Source organism: Rhinatrema bivittatum, chromosome 8, assembly GCF_901001135.1.
Source record: "Rhinatrema bivittatum chromosome 8, aRhiBiv1.1, whole genome shotgun sequence".
NCBI classification, from domain to species: Eukaryota; Metazoa; Chordata; class Amphibia; order Gymnophiona; family Rhinatrematidae; genus Rhinatrema; species Rhinatrema bivittatum.
The window spans coordinates 212,477,306-212,495,944 of NC_042622.1; the positions used below are offsets into that span (position 1 = coordinate 212,477,306).

General features: G+C 42.9%; 1 protein-coding gene across 5 annotated transcripts in view; it reads left to right on the forward strand.

Annotated features, from left to right (window-relative positions):
* BCL7B (BAF chromatin remodeling complex subunit BCL7B) overlaps window positions 1-18,639 on the forward strand; it is a 120,745-nt gene that overhangs the window by 18,388 nt on the left and 83,718 nt on the right. For 2 of the 5 annotated variants that reach the window (XM_029613039.1, XM_029613041.1), the window contains exons 2-3: window positions 7,558-7,633; window positions 14,613-14,714. In XM_029613039.1, coding sequence (XP_029468899.1) covers window positions 7,558-7,633; window positions 14,613-14,714 — 178 coding nt within the window. The remainder of the gene's footprint in view (window positions 1-7,557; window positions 7,634-14,612; window positions 14,715-18,639) is intronic. The other 3 variants (XM_029613042.1, XM_029613043.1, XM_029613040.1) reach the window with 2 other exon arrangements.

An 18,639-nucleotide genomic window follows, 5' to 3' on the forward strand; every position in this document is an offset into this window, starting at 1 on the left:
GCACTAGAAGCGCCTAGCTTGTCCATCACTGATAAACTGCCATTCCTTGATAACATATAATTTTGTATGGATGACTGGGTTATTTTCCCCCATTAAGTCAGCCCACATGAAGAAATCTAAATGGAAAGGGGACAGGTACTTACAAAGTTCAGTAATCTTCTAACTCAAACCTTTCCAAAGGGCACAGGACAAAACCTGCCTTTGCAGACTCGCCATGTGTGTATACTAACTCCAGCAGGAGTCCTGACCCTTGTTGGAAATTGCCATTGCAAGTTGAGCCTCACATATTCTGGTCTCTAAAGTTGTTGAGCCTTGGGGGCTTCCAGTTTGGGCTTTATCTCAGATTGTTTGAATGGTTGATAGAATACTTGGATTCTAATGAGCTGGACCTGGAGTTAACTAACCAGCACCTTATGGAGCGACACATTTATTTATTTAAAAAATATATAGCCTGCCTATCTACAAATCTAGGTGGGTTACAGAGCTCCATTTAGATGGATAACAAAACAAAAAAACAAAATATACAGCACAAAACAAAGGTAAAAATGAAATAATAAGACAATACTAATTTAAAAAATATACCACACTATGTAAATGATCCATAAGATTAAAAATAATAAATAAATATAAAACCCAATATGATGACACATCATATATCCATCATAAAAACAAACATGCACCTTGAGGTTGTTCTTGCTCTAAATATGCTAACCTGCCATCAGAGAAGGTTCAAGGTTTTATGAAGAATGGCCTCGATGACAAATCCTTAAACCATGTCCCTGAGAACCTGGATTGGCCAGGGTGCCAGTGAAAAGGGGTTGCTGGGAATAAGGAGTAGCTGGGGCTTGGGAGGGATGAAGCAGTGGCTGCTGAGCTGGAAAAAGCATTGGCCATTGTAGCATTTTGGCTGGCCCCATGAAAGCCCTATGACCTCCCACACTCACTCCAGACATCGTGACCGGGACACCATCATGGCGCTCCTTCCCCGAGGCCTCCTTAGGTGCATGCACGTCGCCTCTTGAAAGCCCCATGGTGGGAATTTTGATTTCTGGCACTCAGTGATGATATTATGTGGCTGGGTATTTAAACCCCAACCGTGCTATAGCAGATGCCTTAGCAAGAGGTCTTCCTGCAGCCTTGCGGTGTGTGTTGCTCTTGATGTCCTTACCTTATCTCTGCCTTATCCTGCCTTATCATTGCTTTTCCTTGCCTGCTCCTGCCATGTCATGGCCCCTTCGTATCCTGCCCTGGTTTTGTCTGTCCATCTCTGCCTGATTTCAGGTTTGATGTTAGCTTTGGACTTTGACAGTGCTTCTGGCTGGACCTCAATGCTGCCTGATCTCCTCCTGCCATGACCTCTGCGTGGACCTTGATGTTGTTTGCTTGCCGCTCACCCTAATCTTGGCCTGCTACCCGACTTCATGTAATTGTGTTTAAAAAAGGTTTGGACAAGTTCCTGGAGGAAAAGTCCATTACCCATTATTAAGGTAAAGTTGCAGAAGTCCACTGCTTATTCTTGGGTTTTGCAGCTTGGAATATATCTACCACTTGGGATCCTGCCAGGTACTTTTGACCTGAATTGGCCACTGTTGGAAACAGGATATTGGACTTAATGGAACTTTGGTCTGACCCACTATAGCAAGCATGTTAGAACATAAGGCTTGCCATACTGAGTCAGACCAAGGGTCCATCAAGCACAGTATCCTGTTTCCAACAGTAGCCAATCCAGGTCACAAGTACCTGGTAGAATCCCAAGGGGTAGATATATTCCAAACTGCTTATCTCAAGAATAAGCGGTGGATTTCTGCAACTCTCCCTTAATAATGGGTAATGGACTTTTCCTCCAGAAACTTGTCCAAATCTTTTTTAAACACAGCTGTACTAATCTGTTTCACCACATCCTCTGGCAACGAATTCCAGAGCTTAATTATGTGCTGAGTAAAAAAAAAATATTTTCTCGTATTAGTTTTAAATGTATTACCCAGTAACTTCATTGTGTGTCCCCTGGTCTTTGTACTTTTCAAAAGAGTAAACAACTGATTAACGTTTACTCGTTCCATTCCACTCATCATTTTATAGACCTCTATCATATTTCCCCTCAGCCATCTCTTCTCCAAGCTGAAGAGTCCTACTCTCTTTAGTCTTTCTTCATAGGGAAATTGTTCCATTCCCTTTATCATCTTGGTCGCCTTTCTCTGTACTTTTTCTAATTCTGCTGTATCTTTCTTGAGATGTAGTGATCAGAACTGAACATAATACTCAAGATGAGTCACACCATGGAGCGATACAGAGGGATATTCTCTGTTTTATTCTCCATTCCTTTCCTAATAATCCCTAGCATTCTATTTGCTTTCTTGGCTGCTGTTGCACACTGAGCAGAAGATTTCAACATATTTTCAACGATGACACCTACATCTTTTTCTCGAGTGGTGACTCCTAATGTGGAATCTTGCATTATGTAGCTATTATTTGCATTACTTTTCCCTAAGTGCATCACTTTGCATATATCTGCATTAAATTTCATTTGCCATTTGCATGCCCAAATCTCCCAGTTTTGAAATGTCCTCTTACAATTTATCACAATCCTCTTGTGATTTGAAGAACTTGAATAATTTTGTGTCATCAGCACATTGGCAAATTTGGTCACGTCACTTGTTCCCATTCCAGGTCATTTACTAAATATACTAGCTGTACCGGCCACGCGTTGCTGCGGCTCAGTCTGGTTAAATGGAAAAGAAGAAAAAGGAAAGCGCCCGTTTCTAATATGTTTAAGCGAGCTGTTCTCTGTTCATAAGAACATAAGAACATGCCATACTGGGTCAGACCAAGGGTCCATCAAGCCCAGCATCCTGTTTCCAACAGTGGCCAATCCAGGCCATAAGAACCTGGCAAGTACCCCAAAACTAAGTCTATTCCATGTTACCATTGCTAATGGCAGTGGCTATTCTCTAAGTGAACTTAATAGCAGGTAATGGACTTTTCCTCCAAGAACTTATCCAATACTTTTTTAAACACAGCTATACTAACTGCACTAACCACATCCTCTGGCAACAAATTCCAGAGTTTAATTGTGCGTTGAATAAAAAAGAACTTTCTCCGATTAGTTTTAAATGTGCCACATACTAGCTTCATGGAGTGCCCCCTAGTCTTTCTATTATCTGAAAGAGTAAATAACCGATTCACATCTACTAAATAACCGATTCTACTAAATAAGCGACTCTTTGCGCTTTGGCTGCTGCAGGCTGCAACTGCTTATGATCTCTTCACAGCTGCTTTCTACTGCGTTTGCTGTGCTCCGGTCGTCCCAACTCCCTCCCCCCCTTCCCCCGGTGGTGGACGGACTGGCTCGGCGACTCTTCTACCCTTTCCTCCTCCTGTGTGTAACTGTCCAGCAGTCCCTACTCCCTCCCCCCTTCCCCAGTGGTGGAGGAACGGGCTGAGCCGTTTCTCGGAGCAGCGACTCGTCTGCCCTTTCCTCCTCCCCTCTGTGACACCCAGCACGTAGCACAGAGCTTTATGGTCCGCACATGCGCGGTAGAGCTGCTCTCTACTGCGCATTTGCGGTCCGTCGGTCAGAGCCCATTTATATTGTAGATAGCGTGTGTCGCTTGTACGTCCAACAGATGGCGCTATTTTTCCAAAAAAGCATGTTTTTACCTGTCACAGGTGTGACATCTATATAATATAGGTATATAAAAATGCGCGAATTCGAATGCAACGTTGTGTCAAAATTTCAAAGCAATCTGTGAAGAACTTTCGGAGATTTAAGATTTTGAACAAACGAACATTTACATTTTTATTTATATAGATTAAAAAGCATCGTTCCCAGAACAGATCCCTGGGGCACTCCACTATTCACCTTTTTCCATTGGGAAAATGTACCATTTAGCCCTACTTTCTGTTTTCTAGCTTTTAACTAGTTGGCAATCCACAATAGGACACTGCTACCTATCCCATGACTTTCTAATTTCCTAAGAAGTCTCTCATGAGGCTAGATGATGTTATTGATAGTTTACAAATTCTTATATTTGTCCGATCGCTTCTTACAGGACCCTTGCATAAGCTCTGCTGTCCCCTGGAACCCAAGGGCTCAACCTGCATGAACTGGGGCTGGTATTGGCAAAGCCCTAAACCTAGTCCTAGTAAGAGCATGTCCACCTGTTATTGGCATGGGCCTAGTGGGTTCGTGTGCTAGGCTGCGTCATCCTCGCCACATCCAAAGACTCACACTCCATGACAGGTTACTGAGGCCATGAGCTCGGTGGACTCGCCCTCAGCTCTGGCCATACCTGGCTTGGCCATTGGGTCCAGCAGGAGCAGCTTCACCAAGTGATGGGCTCACTGCAGGGCTTGGCCATGCACTCAGATGACATACAGCCCAATTGCTCGCTCCAGTTCCCATTACACCAACCCAGCTTCCAGGAGCCATGCCACAGTTGCCGCCTCCTCCTGCAGAGGCTTTATTAACCAGTACCTGATGCAGTTTGAGCTGCAGGTTGCCAAATTTCCATCTGGACCAAGGTGACCTATATCCTCTCTCTGTTGGCTGGTTCAGCCCTAGCCTGGGCTTCACCCCTCTGGGAAAGGAACAATCTCCTCATGGGAAATTTGGATGACTTCCTCAGGCAATTCCAGTGAATCTTTGACAAGCCAGGTTGGTCATTTTTAGCCGTTATCAAACTACTCCATATTAGGCAAGGTACCAAAACAGTGGGAGACTACGCCGTACAGTTCTGGACACTAGCCTCAGAATTCTGTTGGGGCGAAGACAGTTTGATCGCCATTTTCTGGCAGGGCCTTGGGGAAAGATCAAGGGTGAACTGGCTGGAAGAGATCTGCCATGTGGACTCGACCTCGGTGCTCTAGTTGTCAGAGCTTGCCTTAAATAGACCCGGGGAAAAGACATTATCAGGGGAGGCCCGTCAGCCCTGGCGCGTCGAGGCCCCTTTAAACCTAGGGGAGGGGCATGGGCGTGCGCTAGGGTACTCCCCGGCAGAACGGAGCTCGGTGGTGGATGAGCAGCGCGAATAGGCCTGGAGCTGATCGGCGACAGCATCCCCGCCATGCCACGGAGGGGGGGTCGCCCAAGCCGCAGAGAAAAGGTGAGGAGAGCCTGCCATGGAGCCCGTGGCCGGCCTTTGCAACAATGTTCACTTTACTAATCACACACACTTTCATCACCCTCTTAAGGCTCTGCCTTGGGCATTCCCCACAATGCACAATCTCAACCAGTTTAACGTTTCTGTCCTTTGATTAGTAAAGTGAACATAAGGCAAAGCCATAGGGTTTTGATATATAGAATGAATGTGGTGAGAAGTATGTGAGAATTGTTGAGTGAATGTGTGGTTTATAGGGGGTTGGTTTGAGATGAAAATTGTGCACTTCAACATATAAATGAAACAATAATCCAGTAGTGGAATAGATGTATGAGGGATAAAAGTGTTTTAAACAGTATAATTGAGATGGTATATTTTTTGCAATGAGAAAAGAATAAAGAAATTGTATGAAAGATAATTTGAGTAGTTGATGATGTAGAATGTTGCCTTTTGAAGGGAGGTGATTTATTTGATATTGCCTTATTGTTGCCTTGCCTGCTCCTGCTGTGTCTTGGTCCCTTCGTGTCCTGCCCTGGTCGTGTCTGTCTATCTCTGCCTGACTTCTGGTTTGACCTTGGCCTTCAGCTTCAGCTATGCTTCTGGATCTCTACCTGCCCCTGGAACCCAAAGGCGCAACCTGCAGTGTAGGTGAAGCTCTAGACTTAGTCCTAGTAAGAGTGTGTCCCCTTGCTGTCAGCGTGGGCCTAGTTGATTTGCCTGCTAGGCTTCATCAGTCACGCAACAGCCAAGGGCTCCCACTCCGTGACAGCTACTAGGGCTGGAAAAAGCAACAGTAGCAGCAGTTGGAAGGAGGGGCTCAGAGGTAAAAGGCATCAGCCGCTGGGGTAGGAGGAGCAGTAGCATTCCCAGGGCCAGAAAGAACAGCTTCATCCTTAGGCTGCAAAAAGCATCGGTGAGTGGAAAGGAGCAACAGCCCTGGGCTGGGATTGAGCAGCTATGGAGTTGCAGAAGGGAGGATAAAGGGGAGGAGAGAGCAACAGAAAAAAAAGAATTGAATTTTTAAAAAAAGCTGTAAAACATTTTCCCCCTTGGCTTCTATGAATTTTGGATGGACTTCTTGTTTTCTGAACACTTTTCCAGTCCTGCAGCACTAATTCAATTATCCTTTGATATACCGAGCTAGATATTTGACCCAGAGATGGATTTAAGATTGTGGAGCCCATAGGCAGAGTACCATGGTGGCACCCCTTTGAAGCTGTGCCAGCCCATGACTGTAAAACAAGCAGAAGCAAGATCCTTTTTGGCCTGGATATTTGGTGCTTTCAAAATTTGGCACCTTAGGCAGTTGCCTGTGTTGCCAATACCTAAATGGCCTGATTTGACCATTTCCCCATGGAAATAATTCTTTCACAGTTTTCTTTGTAACCTATTCTTTCCCCATGCAAGCTGTGTATCAGAAACTGTACATCGTTGATATATCCCTCTTCTCTCTCTTAACACCCAGTCACTGTCAGCTTGCTTGCATCCTGGTCCCTTCTCACTGGTGTGTTTAATATTCCATTAGTCTGCAAATATCTAAATACCAAAATACAGGGCTGGAAACATTCTTGGCTGTAGGCCACCAGAGTACCTAAAATTTGGTGCGTGGCACCTGACTCGGAAAGAGAAGCTTGAGCAACAATTTTGCTGCTGCTGTTGTCAACAGGACCTTGCTGGCTGTTGCCAGTGGAGCCCAAGCCAAAGGAGAGACACTGTAGCCTGAAGCGGCCCCCTATCACGAGGGCTTCATAGGAGAGAAACTAGAGAGTGGGGGAGGAGGAGAAAGGAGAGAGAACCTGAAGTAAGGGAAAGGAGGACAGGGTGCATGAAAGCAGGCTAAAAAACTATGAAGTGGTCAGAGTACGTTTGTATCTTTATGGTGTAATTATCTTGGCATGGATTCTTAGACATGTTAACCTTGCAAAGGTTAACATCTATCCTACTACTTTCTGGGAGTTGTTTTAACTAATTGCCGTTTGGCATATGATATAAATTGGAAACAGTTTAATGAAGTGCCATTAATGTTGGCATATTTTGTTCTGAAATAGATATTTCTCATATTTTCTTTTGCATCGTGGAACCTTATACCAATATAGCACAACATATAGTAGTGTAGGGGAAGAAGAAGTGGGGTAGAGTCTCCAACTTAAAACTGCCCAGGGTCTTTGAAGCTTTATTGCACTCTGGGCATAGAAACTTATACAGAAATAAAGTTAACAAATAAAAAAAATATATAAGGTGCTACCTTTTTATTGGACCAACTTAATATGTTTCTTAACATGGTTACTTATGTGTGAGTCAGATTCAGAAAGCTTTTTTCCCCATAGAGACAGAATGGGAGAAAAGCTTTAATGATTCTGGCCCTATGTCATTAGGTTTCTTCTGAACCTAATTCCATCAGACAGAGCTGTCTTTTCGTCTGCTGCATTGCTTCTAATCTCTTTATTTGGTGTTCTGACAGGGAGAAGAAGTGGGTGACAGTCGGAGACACATCACTCAGGATATTCAAGTGGGTGCCGGTGGTAGATGGGAGAGAAGTAAGTTTCGGTACATTCTTATAATGTTATGCAACACATGTTGCTAAAGTTACAAATATCGGATGCTGGAATCACCTATCAGCAGAGGTGGTAATAACCTAGCCTTGGGCAGAATCAGCATGTCTTATAGTACCTGCCCCAAGCATTCTTTCTTTGCCCGTATTACCCGGGACTGGGTTTTTACGCTGTGCTCTGCATTGCCTGCTCTTAACCTAGAAACTGACGGAAGATAATGAATCCTAGTCCTATTCTATGGGTCCATTCTCCTTATCTAATGCAAATCCACTGGCCTAGCTTGATCTTCTTTGTCCTGCACAAACCTCAAAACCTGCTTTCTAATTTGTTTCTCTCAAGGGTCTTGTGGATAGTACTTGCAGTTGCTCGAAGCTGTGTAGTAGGTAGTAGCTGCTTGTTCTGGAAATGGGAAAGTGAAAAAAACCAAAAAACCTCTGCTTTTAACCTGCAGGTTTCAAGGATTTATGTTAAAAGTTTGTTTTTCTGATACTAGGCGTAGTCTGCAGACATGGAAGGATTTTCTACTCTCTATCCGGTAGAATTGCGCTCTTCCAAATGATATTAATGCCTAAGTGGCTTTACCTTTTTCAAACCTTACCTATCTATCTCACTAAACAAGAAATTCTCAAAGTAGAAAGATTGATAAGCTTATTCATCTGGCGAGGGAAAAAGCCAAGAATTGCCTTGACTAAACTGATCAGGAAGGGGAAACAGGGAGGTCTTGGTCTCGCCAATCTTCATTGTTACAATATGGCATGTAATCTTCGCCATATGGGAGATTGGGTGATGGGGACGTCTTTCTCTACCCCTTTGAACATTGAAAAGGAATTGGTAACCCCCTATGACCTTAGATATATACTGCATGTTACCAAAGGCTTTTTCCCCCCACAAGCATAAGAAAGTATGATTGTTGTGCCAGTTTGGCAGATGTGGAAATGGTTTTGTTCCAGATTTGGGCTTAATTGGAAGATCACACCTTATCTTCCCTTACAGGGAAATAAGGCATTTACCCCAGGGATCCAAAACCCAATTTATAGGACTTGGGCTAGAAAGGGAATCCAGATCCTAGCACACCGATTTAGTGATGAAGGTATGCTTTTATCCTTTCAACAATTACAAGACTTCCATGAGATAGACCACAAACATTTTTATGCATATCTTCAGGCCAGACACTACGTGAAATCTTTAGACTCACAGGAATTAACCTGAGTATTTCAATTTTTTAAGATTCTGATTTATTTTTAATAGTATATTTAATGATTTTGTACCGGATTTTATGTTGGCACTGTTAATTTTATATTGTAACTTTTGTGTCTGGATGTAAACCGTTGCGATGGGATAAAATTACCAAACAGCAGTCTATAAAAGAATTCAAATAAATAAATACAAATAATTATTTTGAATTCTGAAGATCTGCTCTGATCCTGCAAAAGGCTCCAAAAGACAAGGAGTAGATAAGAACATAAGAAAATGCCATACTGGGTCAGACCAAGGGTCCATCGAGCCCAGCTTCCTGTTTCCAACAGTGGCCAATCCAGGCCATAAGAACCTGGCAAGTACCCAAAAACTAAGTCTATTCCATGTAACCATTGCTAATGGCAGTGGCTGTTCTCTAAGTGAACTTAATAGCAGGTAATGGACTTCTCCTCCAAGAACTTATCCAATCCTTTTTTAAACACAGCTATACTAACTGCACTAACCACATCCTCTGGCAACAAATTCCAGAGTTTAATTGTGTGTTGAGTAAAAAAGAACTTTCTCCGATTAGTTTTAAATGTGCCCTATGCTAACTTCATGGAGTGCCCCCTAGTCCTTCTACTATCCGAAAGAGTAAATAACCGATTCACATCTACCCGTTCTAGACCTCTCATGATTTTAAACACCTCTATCATATCCCACCTCAGTCGTCTCTTCTCCAAGCTGAAAAGTCCTAACCTCTTTAGTCTTTCCTCATAGGGGAGTTGTTCCATTCCCCTTATCATTTTGGTAGCCCTTCTCTGTACCTTCTCCATCGCAATTATATCTTTTTTGAGATGCGGCGACCAGAATTGTACACAGTATTCAAGGTGCAGTCTCACCATGGAGCGATACAGAGGCATTATGACATTTTCCGTTTTATTCTCCATTCCCTTTCTAATAATTCCCAACATTCTGTTTGCTTTTTTGACTGCCGCAGCACACTGTACCGACGATTTCAATGTGTTATCCACTATGACACCTAGATCTCTTTCTTGGGTTGTAGCACCTAATATGGAACCCAACATTGTGTAATTATAGCATGGGTTATTTTTCCCTATATGCATCACCTTGCACTTATCCACATTAAATTTCATCTGCCATTTGGATGCCCAATTTTCCAGTCTCACAAGGTCTTCCTGCAATTTATCACAATCAGCTTGTGATTTAACTACTCTGAACAATTTTGTGTCATCTGCAAATTTGATTATCTCACTCGTCGCATTTCTTTCCAGATCATTTATAAATATATTGAAAAGTAAGGGTCCCAATACAGATCCCTGAGGCACTCCACTGTCCACTCCCTTCCACTGAGAAAATTGTCCATTTAATCCTACTCTCTGTTTCCTGTCTTTTAGCCAGTTTGCAATCCACGAAAGGACATCGCCACCTATCCCATGACTTTTTACTTTTCCTAGAAGCCTCTCATGAGGAAATTTGTCAAAAGCCTTCTGAAAATCCAAGTATACTATATCTACCGGTTCACCTTTATCCACATGTTTATTAACTCCTTCAAAAAAGTGAAGCAGATTTGTGAGGCAAGACTTGCCCTGGGTAAAGCCATGCTGACTTTGTTCCATTAAACCATGTCTTTCTATATGTTCTGTGATTTTGATGTTTAGAACACTTTCCACTATTTTTCCTGGCACTGAAGTCAGGCTAACCGGTCTGTAGTTTCCCGGATCGCCCCTGGAGCCCTTTTTAAATATTGGGGTTACATTTGCTATCCTCCAGTCTTCAGGTACAATGGATGATTTTAATGATAAGTTACAAATTTTTACTAATAGGTCTGAAATTTCATTTTTAGTTCCTTCAGAACTCTGGGGTGTATACCATCCGGTCCAGGTGATTTACTACTCTTTAGTTTGTCAATCAGGCCTACCACATCTTCTAGGTTCACCGTGATTTGATTCAGTCCATCTGAATCATTGCCCATGAAAACCACCTCCATTACGGGTACCTCCCCAACATCCTCTTCAGTAAACACTGAAGCAAAGAAATCATTTAATCTTTCCGCGATGGCCTTATCTTCTCTAAGTGCCCCTTTAACCCCTCGATCATCTAACGGTCCAACTGACTCCCTCACAGGCTTTCTGCTTCGGATATATTTTAAAAAGTTTTTACTGTGAGTTTTTGCCTCTACAGCCAACTTCTTTTCAAATTCTCTCTTAGCCTGTCTTATCAATGTTCTTACATTTAACTTGAATAAATATGCAAACATATACCTGTGTACATTTCAACACATATTTTATTAATTAGTTATAATTCAAATCCACATACATCTAAAACCTACTCACATTCGTCACGCATACCACATTCAATCACTAGTTACAATATTGCACCTATCACTAATACAATATCATAGCTATCTCTCACATATTAAAAAACATACACATATTGCACATAATTATTATACAACAATTTTAAACATCCGTGATTACACCACTTAAAGATATCCAATACTATCTACCTACTCCGTTCCCATCTTAATTGATCTTTTTAAGCTTACTTAATCTTTTCTTAAAGTTCCTACTCTCTTTTGAAACTCCTTATTCCATACCCTTCTCACTTAATCTTATTTTAGAGTTCCCTCCTTATTCCGTTCCCTTCTCACTTAATCTTATTTATACTTGACCATTGTGGTTACATTTAACTTGCCAATGTTTATGCTTTACCCTATTTTCTTCTGTTGGATCCTTCTTCCAATTTTTGAACGAAGATCTTTTGGCTAAAATAGCTTCTTTCACCTCCCCTTTTAACCATGCCGGTAATCGTTTTGCCTTCTTTCCACCTTTCTTAATGTGTGGAATGCATCTGGACTGTGCTTCTAAAATGGTATTTTTTAACAATGACCATGCCTCTTGGACATTTTTTACTTTTGTAGCTGCTCCTTTCAGTTTTTTTCTAACAATTTTTCTCATTTTATCAAAGTTTCCCTTTTGAAAGTTTAGCACAAGAGCCTTGATTTGCACACTGTTCCTTTTCCAGTCATTAAATCAAATTTGATCATATTATGATCACTATTGCCAAGCGGCCCCACCACCGTTACCTCTCTCACCAAGTCCTGTGCTCCACTGAGAATTAGATCTAAAATTGCTCCCTCTCTCGTCGGTTCCTGAACCAATTGCTCCATAAAGCTATCATTTATTCCATCCAGGAACGTTATCTCTCTAGTGTGACCCGATGATACATTTACCCAGTCTATATTGGGGTAATTGAAGTCTCCCATTATTACTGCTCTACCAATTTGGTTAGCTTCCCTAATTTCTCTTAGCATTTCACTGTCCATCTCACCATCTTGACCAGGTGGACGGTAGTATACCCCTATCACTGTAGTCTTCCCTGATACACAAGGGATTTCTACCCATAAAGATTCAATTTTGTATTTAGTCTCATGCAGGATGTCTATCCTGTTGGACTCTATGCCATCCCGGACATAAAGCGCCACAGCTGCTCCCGAGTGCTCCTCTCTGTCATTGCGATATAATTTGTACCCCGGTATAGCACTGTCCCATTGGTTATCCTCCTTCCACCATGTCTCTGAGATGCCAATTAAGTCTATGTCATCATTCACTGCTATACATTCTAATTCTCCCATCTTACTTCTTAGACTTCTGGCATTAGCATACAAACATTTCAAAGTTTGTTTTTTGTTTGTATTTTCATTCTGCTTTTTAATTGATAGGGATAAGTTAGAATTTTTTAGCTCAGGTGAGTTTTTAGTTACAGGCACTTGGACTACTTTTCTAATTATTGGAACCTCACTGTCGGGATGCTCTAATTCTAATGCATCATTAGTATCCTTTAAAGATACCTCTCTCCGAACCATGCGCTGCTGAGCGACTGTCTGCTTTCCCCTTTGTTCTAGTTTAAAAGCTGCTCTATTTCCTTTTTAAAGGTTAGCGCCAGCAGGCTGGTTCCACCCTGGTTAAGGTGCAGCCCATCCCTTCGGAAGAGACTCCCCCTTTCCCCAAAAGGTTCCCCAGTTCCTAACAAAACTGAATCCCTCTTCCTTGCACCGTCTCATCCACGCATTGAGACTCCGGAGCTCTGCCTGCCTCTGGTGACCTGCGCGTGGAACAGGGAGCATTTCAGAGAATGCCACCCTGGAGGTTCTGGATTTAATCTTTCTACCTAAGAGCCTAAATTTGGCTTCCAGAACCTCCCTCCCACATTTTCCTATGTCGTTGGTGCCCACATGTACCACGACAGCCGGCTCCTCCCCAGCACTGTCTAAAATCCTATCTAGGTGACGCGTGAGGTCCACCACCTTCGCACCAGGTAGGCAAGTTACCAGGCGATCCTCACGCCCACCAGCCACCAGCTATCTACATTCCTAATAATCGAATCACCAACTATGACGGCCGACCTAACCCTTCCCTCCTGGGCAGTAGGCCTTGGGGAGATATCCTCAGTGCGAAAGGATAAAGCATCACCTGGAGAGCAGGTCCTTGCTACAGGATCCTTTGCTGCTACACCTGGCTGGTGCTCTCCCATCATGAGACCTTCTTCCTCCAAGGCAGCACCAGGGCTGCCAGTCTGAAGTTGGGACTTGACTACTATGTCCCTGAAGGTCTCATCGATATACCTCTCTGTCTGCCTCAGCTCCTCCAGGTCTGCCACTCTAGCCTCCAGAGATCGGACTCGTTCTCTGAGAGCCAGGAGCTCTTTGCATCGCATGCACATGTACAACTTCTCACCGGTGGGTAAAAAATCATACATGTGACACTCGATGCAAAAGACTGGGAAGCCCCCCTCTTGCTGCTGGACTGCTGCCTTCATCTCAGTTTTGATCAGTTCCTAGTTAAGTTTTAGGTTGCTATGGGAATAGGAATGTGTCTAACTTCCTTTAAATGTATTAGTGAATTCACTATGTGTCTGGTAGTGGCGTTCCGGGGTCTGATCGAATTCTCAATAAAGTTTTTGTTGATGCTTTTTTTTTTTTGGTGAAAGTGGCACCTGCCTATAAATTAAGGGATGAGCTAGGGGTGGGTTGGGAAATACAAACAGTCTAATTTCAGTTAGCCTGAGTGACTCACTGCTCCCTTGATTAACAAATGTTGGTCCCTATTCAAACCCAATCACACTACCTCAACACCTTTCCAAGGTGAGTAACTGAGCTGAACTATTCAACTTTTTTTTACTTTGGTATACACTGCTGCTAGCTTATTTCTAGCTTCTGGCTACTTTTTGGGTTGTGTTTTTTTTTTTGTGGGTTGTTTTTTTTTTTCTCAATACAAGCACTCAGTATTAAATACAAACACTCAACTCTTTAAAAGTCTGGAGAATACTCAGTTCTGCAGACTTTTAAAAAATAAACACTCTACCTACTGCTACCTTATTGACTGACTAAAAATACAAACAGTCTAACTTGTTTATTCGCTGCCTACCTACTGCTGCCTACCTACTGCTGGATTATTCTGGGTTCTGTTAGGATAACGCCTGTGAGTGAGGTAAATGTTCTCCAAATGGTAGCGTTACAGACTGCCTTTGCAGCATTGAAAATAAACTGAGTCCCACAAAAGCATCATTGTGGAGACAGAGTTGGAGGAGACCCTTGTGATGTTAGGCTGCTGAGAAACTTCCTAAGGCATGGCTTCTAATCTTTTCTTTTTGACCCACCAAAACTACTCAGAGCCAAAAACAAAAGGAACTTCAAGTGGATTATGTATAGTATATGGACAGATTTGTTCTGAAATCGCCTAACATTATGGCTTCCAAACCACAGAGAAAGGAGAAAGAAAGAGAGAAGAGGAAGGCAGCTGAGACCAAAACAGTGACAACGGAGCCTGAGGAAGCGGATACCTCAACAATGGACCTTGTAAGAGAGGTAACAAAAGCGATAACCATGATCTTAGAGAAGTGGCTAGGTAAAATTCAAGATTTGCTGGAAAGTATTAACCAGCAATTAACAGAACAAAACACCAAAGTCTATTCACCTGAAGACTTGACTGAATACTTAAAAACCAAGGTGGAAAGACTCACTAAGTAATCCTCCATATTAGAAGATCCCGCGGTGGGAATTGCATATTGCAGTAAGTGAAATAACATACAACTTCTGGGAATACCAGAAAATGCTGTTGGATATAGGCACAAAATGGCTGCTAGAAGAGCTGGACCTCACCAGTATGCTACCAGAAACTGTAATAGAAAGAGTATACAGAGTAGAACAGTTTTGAAAGACTGAGACCAATTATAATAAAACTTTTAAGCTATGCAGAGAAAGTTAAGAATGTAGGAAGAAAAGAGAAATAATATAATACAGATTTTTCATTTAAGGTTTATGATCAAGAGAAAAAAAGACATCTGTCTGCACTGAATTATTTAAAGGAAATATAAAGTGTGCCTTTGTGAAAATGTGGATCTTTGCAGGATAGACTGACACATAAAATAAAATGTTAGAATTGGCAGAGCAGGCAAGGGTCTTCTTAGATAATAATTTGAACCAATGGAAGCATTTTTTGACAAGTTTTGTCTTTTTGTGCACAGAGCAGAGAGTGAACTGAATTTTGATTGTGGTTTTGTTTTTTTTTTTGCTTCCATAAATTTTTTTTTCTTATTTTGTCTCATTCCCCGGCTTCTGGAATATGCATGGTACGGCTCATGGTGCTGTTTAAATGAGCCTCAGTGGATGTGGTAGTAAAGCGGGTAAATGCTGTCAGAAATGAAAGTGAGAGCAGCTCTGGAAACAGAAGTGGAAGGATGTGAATGACGGAAGGCTGTGGAGTGTATGCAGCTTCTAATAAAATGGACAGTAGGGCATGCACTGCTGGTGAAAAATGGCAGAATCTTACGTCACCGTATTTGGGAAAATAGCCATAAACCTGATGAATAAAACTGTCTGCCAGGTATATAGTTCAGGATTTAAGCAAAATGTGATGGAACCTTATCTTACACGTGTAGGGGTAATTTTTAAAGGGACTTCTGTGGTTAAAACAATGTTTAAAGCACAGATGTGGACTTTTACAAAATTGCCTGCCTGATATGCAGTAAATTTTTGTGCATATGTCATATTTCCTGGACTAAGCAGAGGTGTTCCTGAGGTGCAGGGTCAGGGAAGAGTTTGGTCTTGCACACATACTTTGTAAAATTTGACCGTATGCCTGTAAATTTTCAGAAAACTTTTGTGCGCACCAAAAATTGGGTGCAACTTGTGCTGGGTGGATTTGGTGGGGTAGTTATGAAAGTGGATTTCTGTGTATGTCTGCCTAGAAAATTGGTGTAACTTATGCACAGTTTGAAAATTTCCCCTCCCTATGAATAAAATAATACTCAATCGGTCTTAACGCCTGTTTTGACTTTATTATTATTTTGTTTTTTGATCTCTATTTTATCCTCTTTCCTTTATTATTTTTCCCTTTCTTTGTTTGTCCCATGTGGCTGGCAAAGGGTGAGAGAAAAGGTAACTTGACTTTTTTGTTTGTATGGCTTAAAGAGAAAATAGGGGGAAAGCAGAAGAAATAGCAGGCTAAGTGGTCCCAATGAGAGGCTGAAACATAAATCAAACTTTTATAATCTATGTGAGTATTGTAGGCAGCCAGGACAACCTCTTCCCTCCGCCAACACCCTTTACAAAATGTAACCACTCAAACATTACAGGACAACATTTGGAATCAACAAGGCCACAGCTTTATTAACAGTCATGCCCGAGCCAAAATGTACATCATTACCACCCCTATCCCATTGCTTTGATAGTGACCATCCGCCTCACCCCAGCAAGATGATCTATTGCTAGGTCACCTGCCTAGCCATTCCATTGGTGAAATCATTTGACCCCCGCCACTGCCCAGCAAGGAGCCAAACCTTCGGCCCCAGCCACTGCCCAGCAAGGAGTCCCGCAGGGACAGCTGCACCCAGCTGTGCCCTATCCAAATGGAACTTGGCACCTGCCAAGCCGTATGATCAATCAGCACAAGCTGCCCCCCCTAAGTAGGTTCGGGCCATCCGCCACAAGGCACAGGATTTGAAACAAGCCCTGCGACACCCCAAAGATGCGGCCCTCTGATTCGTTTTATAACAGGTCCTCCAATGCCTCCTGAAATGAGTTGGCCTCCATGCCTATGAAAGACAGGTAAACGCCATCCTGTGCAAACAAGCCAGGCTCCATTTCCCACGACCATTGATGCCATATGTGGCGACGCCCCACCCAACTGAGCCACGAGCCAATCTGTTGATTGGCTTTCGCTCTACTCCTGCGCCATATTAGCTTACCAATTTCAGCAGGCCTACCTATTATATCGGACCAACAGATTATAGTGCCAGGGGCTAAAACAGAAATTGATATCAAATCCTTGCGGACCATAAATTTCCGCCCTGCCATTTTCACCAAGTCATTGCCCCCCAAATGAACAATTAATAATCTGGGTTAACCAAAATGTCCAAAGGCCCATCGGAAACATGGAATGAGATCGTTCCACTTCATCCCCCCACGCCCTAACCAACGCACTCCCACGCTGGTTTCTGCATAGTCCAAATTAGCCCCATAAGGCTGGTTGCATGCATGTCGGAAAGCTCGAGAAATGAAGGAATGCCCCAAAATCCAAACTTCCGTTCTCGAGTGTGCAGCATCTGAAAAGAGAGCAGAATTAATATCTTTCCTGGTCACTGCCACTCCCCCGGCATATGTAACCTTTGAAGGCCTCTGAACTCCAACGACCAATGGACCAGATCATTCCCCCAGATAAACCGGATATGGCAGCCGACGTAGCTGCCCCTATCCGGAACGAATGAGTTCCAGATTTCTTAGCATCCAACCCCAATCCTGTTAAACTGACTCTTAAAACAAAAATTGAAATTTTGTCAACGGGCGCAAATCCTGATGAATCAAGAAATGGTATCCTCCTGCTGGCTTTATACAGGAATATGCCTTTGTATTCTGTACAGGACACGTAACCAAATCTCCAACTGCCCGGAGCATCACTGAATTACCTCGCCCAATTTGGTCAGTCTCAGATTTAGGTATGTGCAGCATCACGTAATCAGGACCCAAAGTTACATGTTTCTGCAGCAATCCTGAACTATCTGCCCCTTTGGTGGCTCTGGCCACCAGTTCACTAATTCGAAAAGCCCCAAAAAAGGCTAGTACAAATGCAACCCAGAATAGCTCACTCTCATACGAGGATATACAGATGCTAGGCAGGATCTGCCACAATTGCATCAAGATATCATGTGTGATAGGCAAACAACAATCACGGCTGGGCTCCACACTTCTTGTCCAGCCCAGGATAACCCACCGATTCACGAACCTCCCCATTGGGTAACCCCAACCGAAAGCACGCATGAAGAATGAAAACCCCGCTAATTGTCTAGTGACAGCAGATTTGGACAATCCCTCAGCCCTGGCCCGTTTGATGAATTGCAACAGCTGTGCGTCGGCCACTGAACCCCAACTCCAGCCTATGGACAACAAGAAAGACACCACCTTACAAGCACCGTTCACATAACTGGTCCATGTGGACGGGGCTAAAGACGCCCGCAGTAATTTCCATGTTTCCAGAAACCAAAGCTCCAAAGGAAAGACGGGACGACTGCTCCAACCGGGTCTGCCTCCGGTGCTAGCTGGTAGAACAAACCCCATTAAGCATGAGAAAGGGAATCTGCCAAATTATTAGCTTCACCAGGTATATGTCGTGCCCATATGGTTATATTGCAAGACATGTATTGCAAAATTAATTCGTGCAACAAATCAGATATGAGCATACACTTGGCTGAACGCTTATTAATAACTTATACTACCCCTAAATTGTAACCCCAGA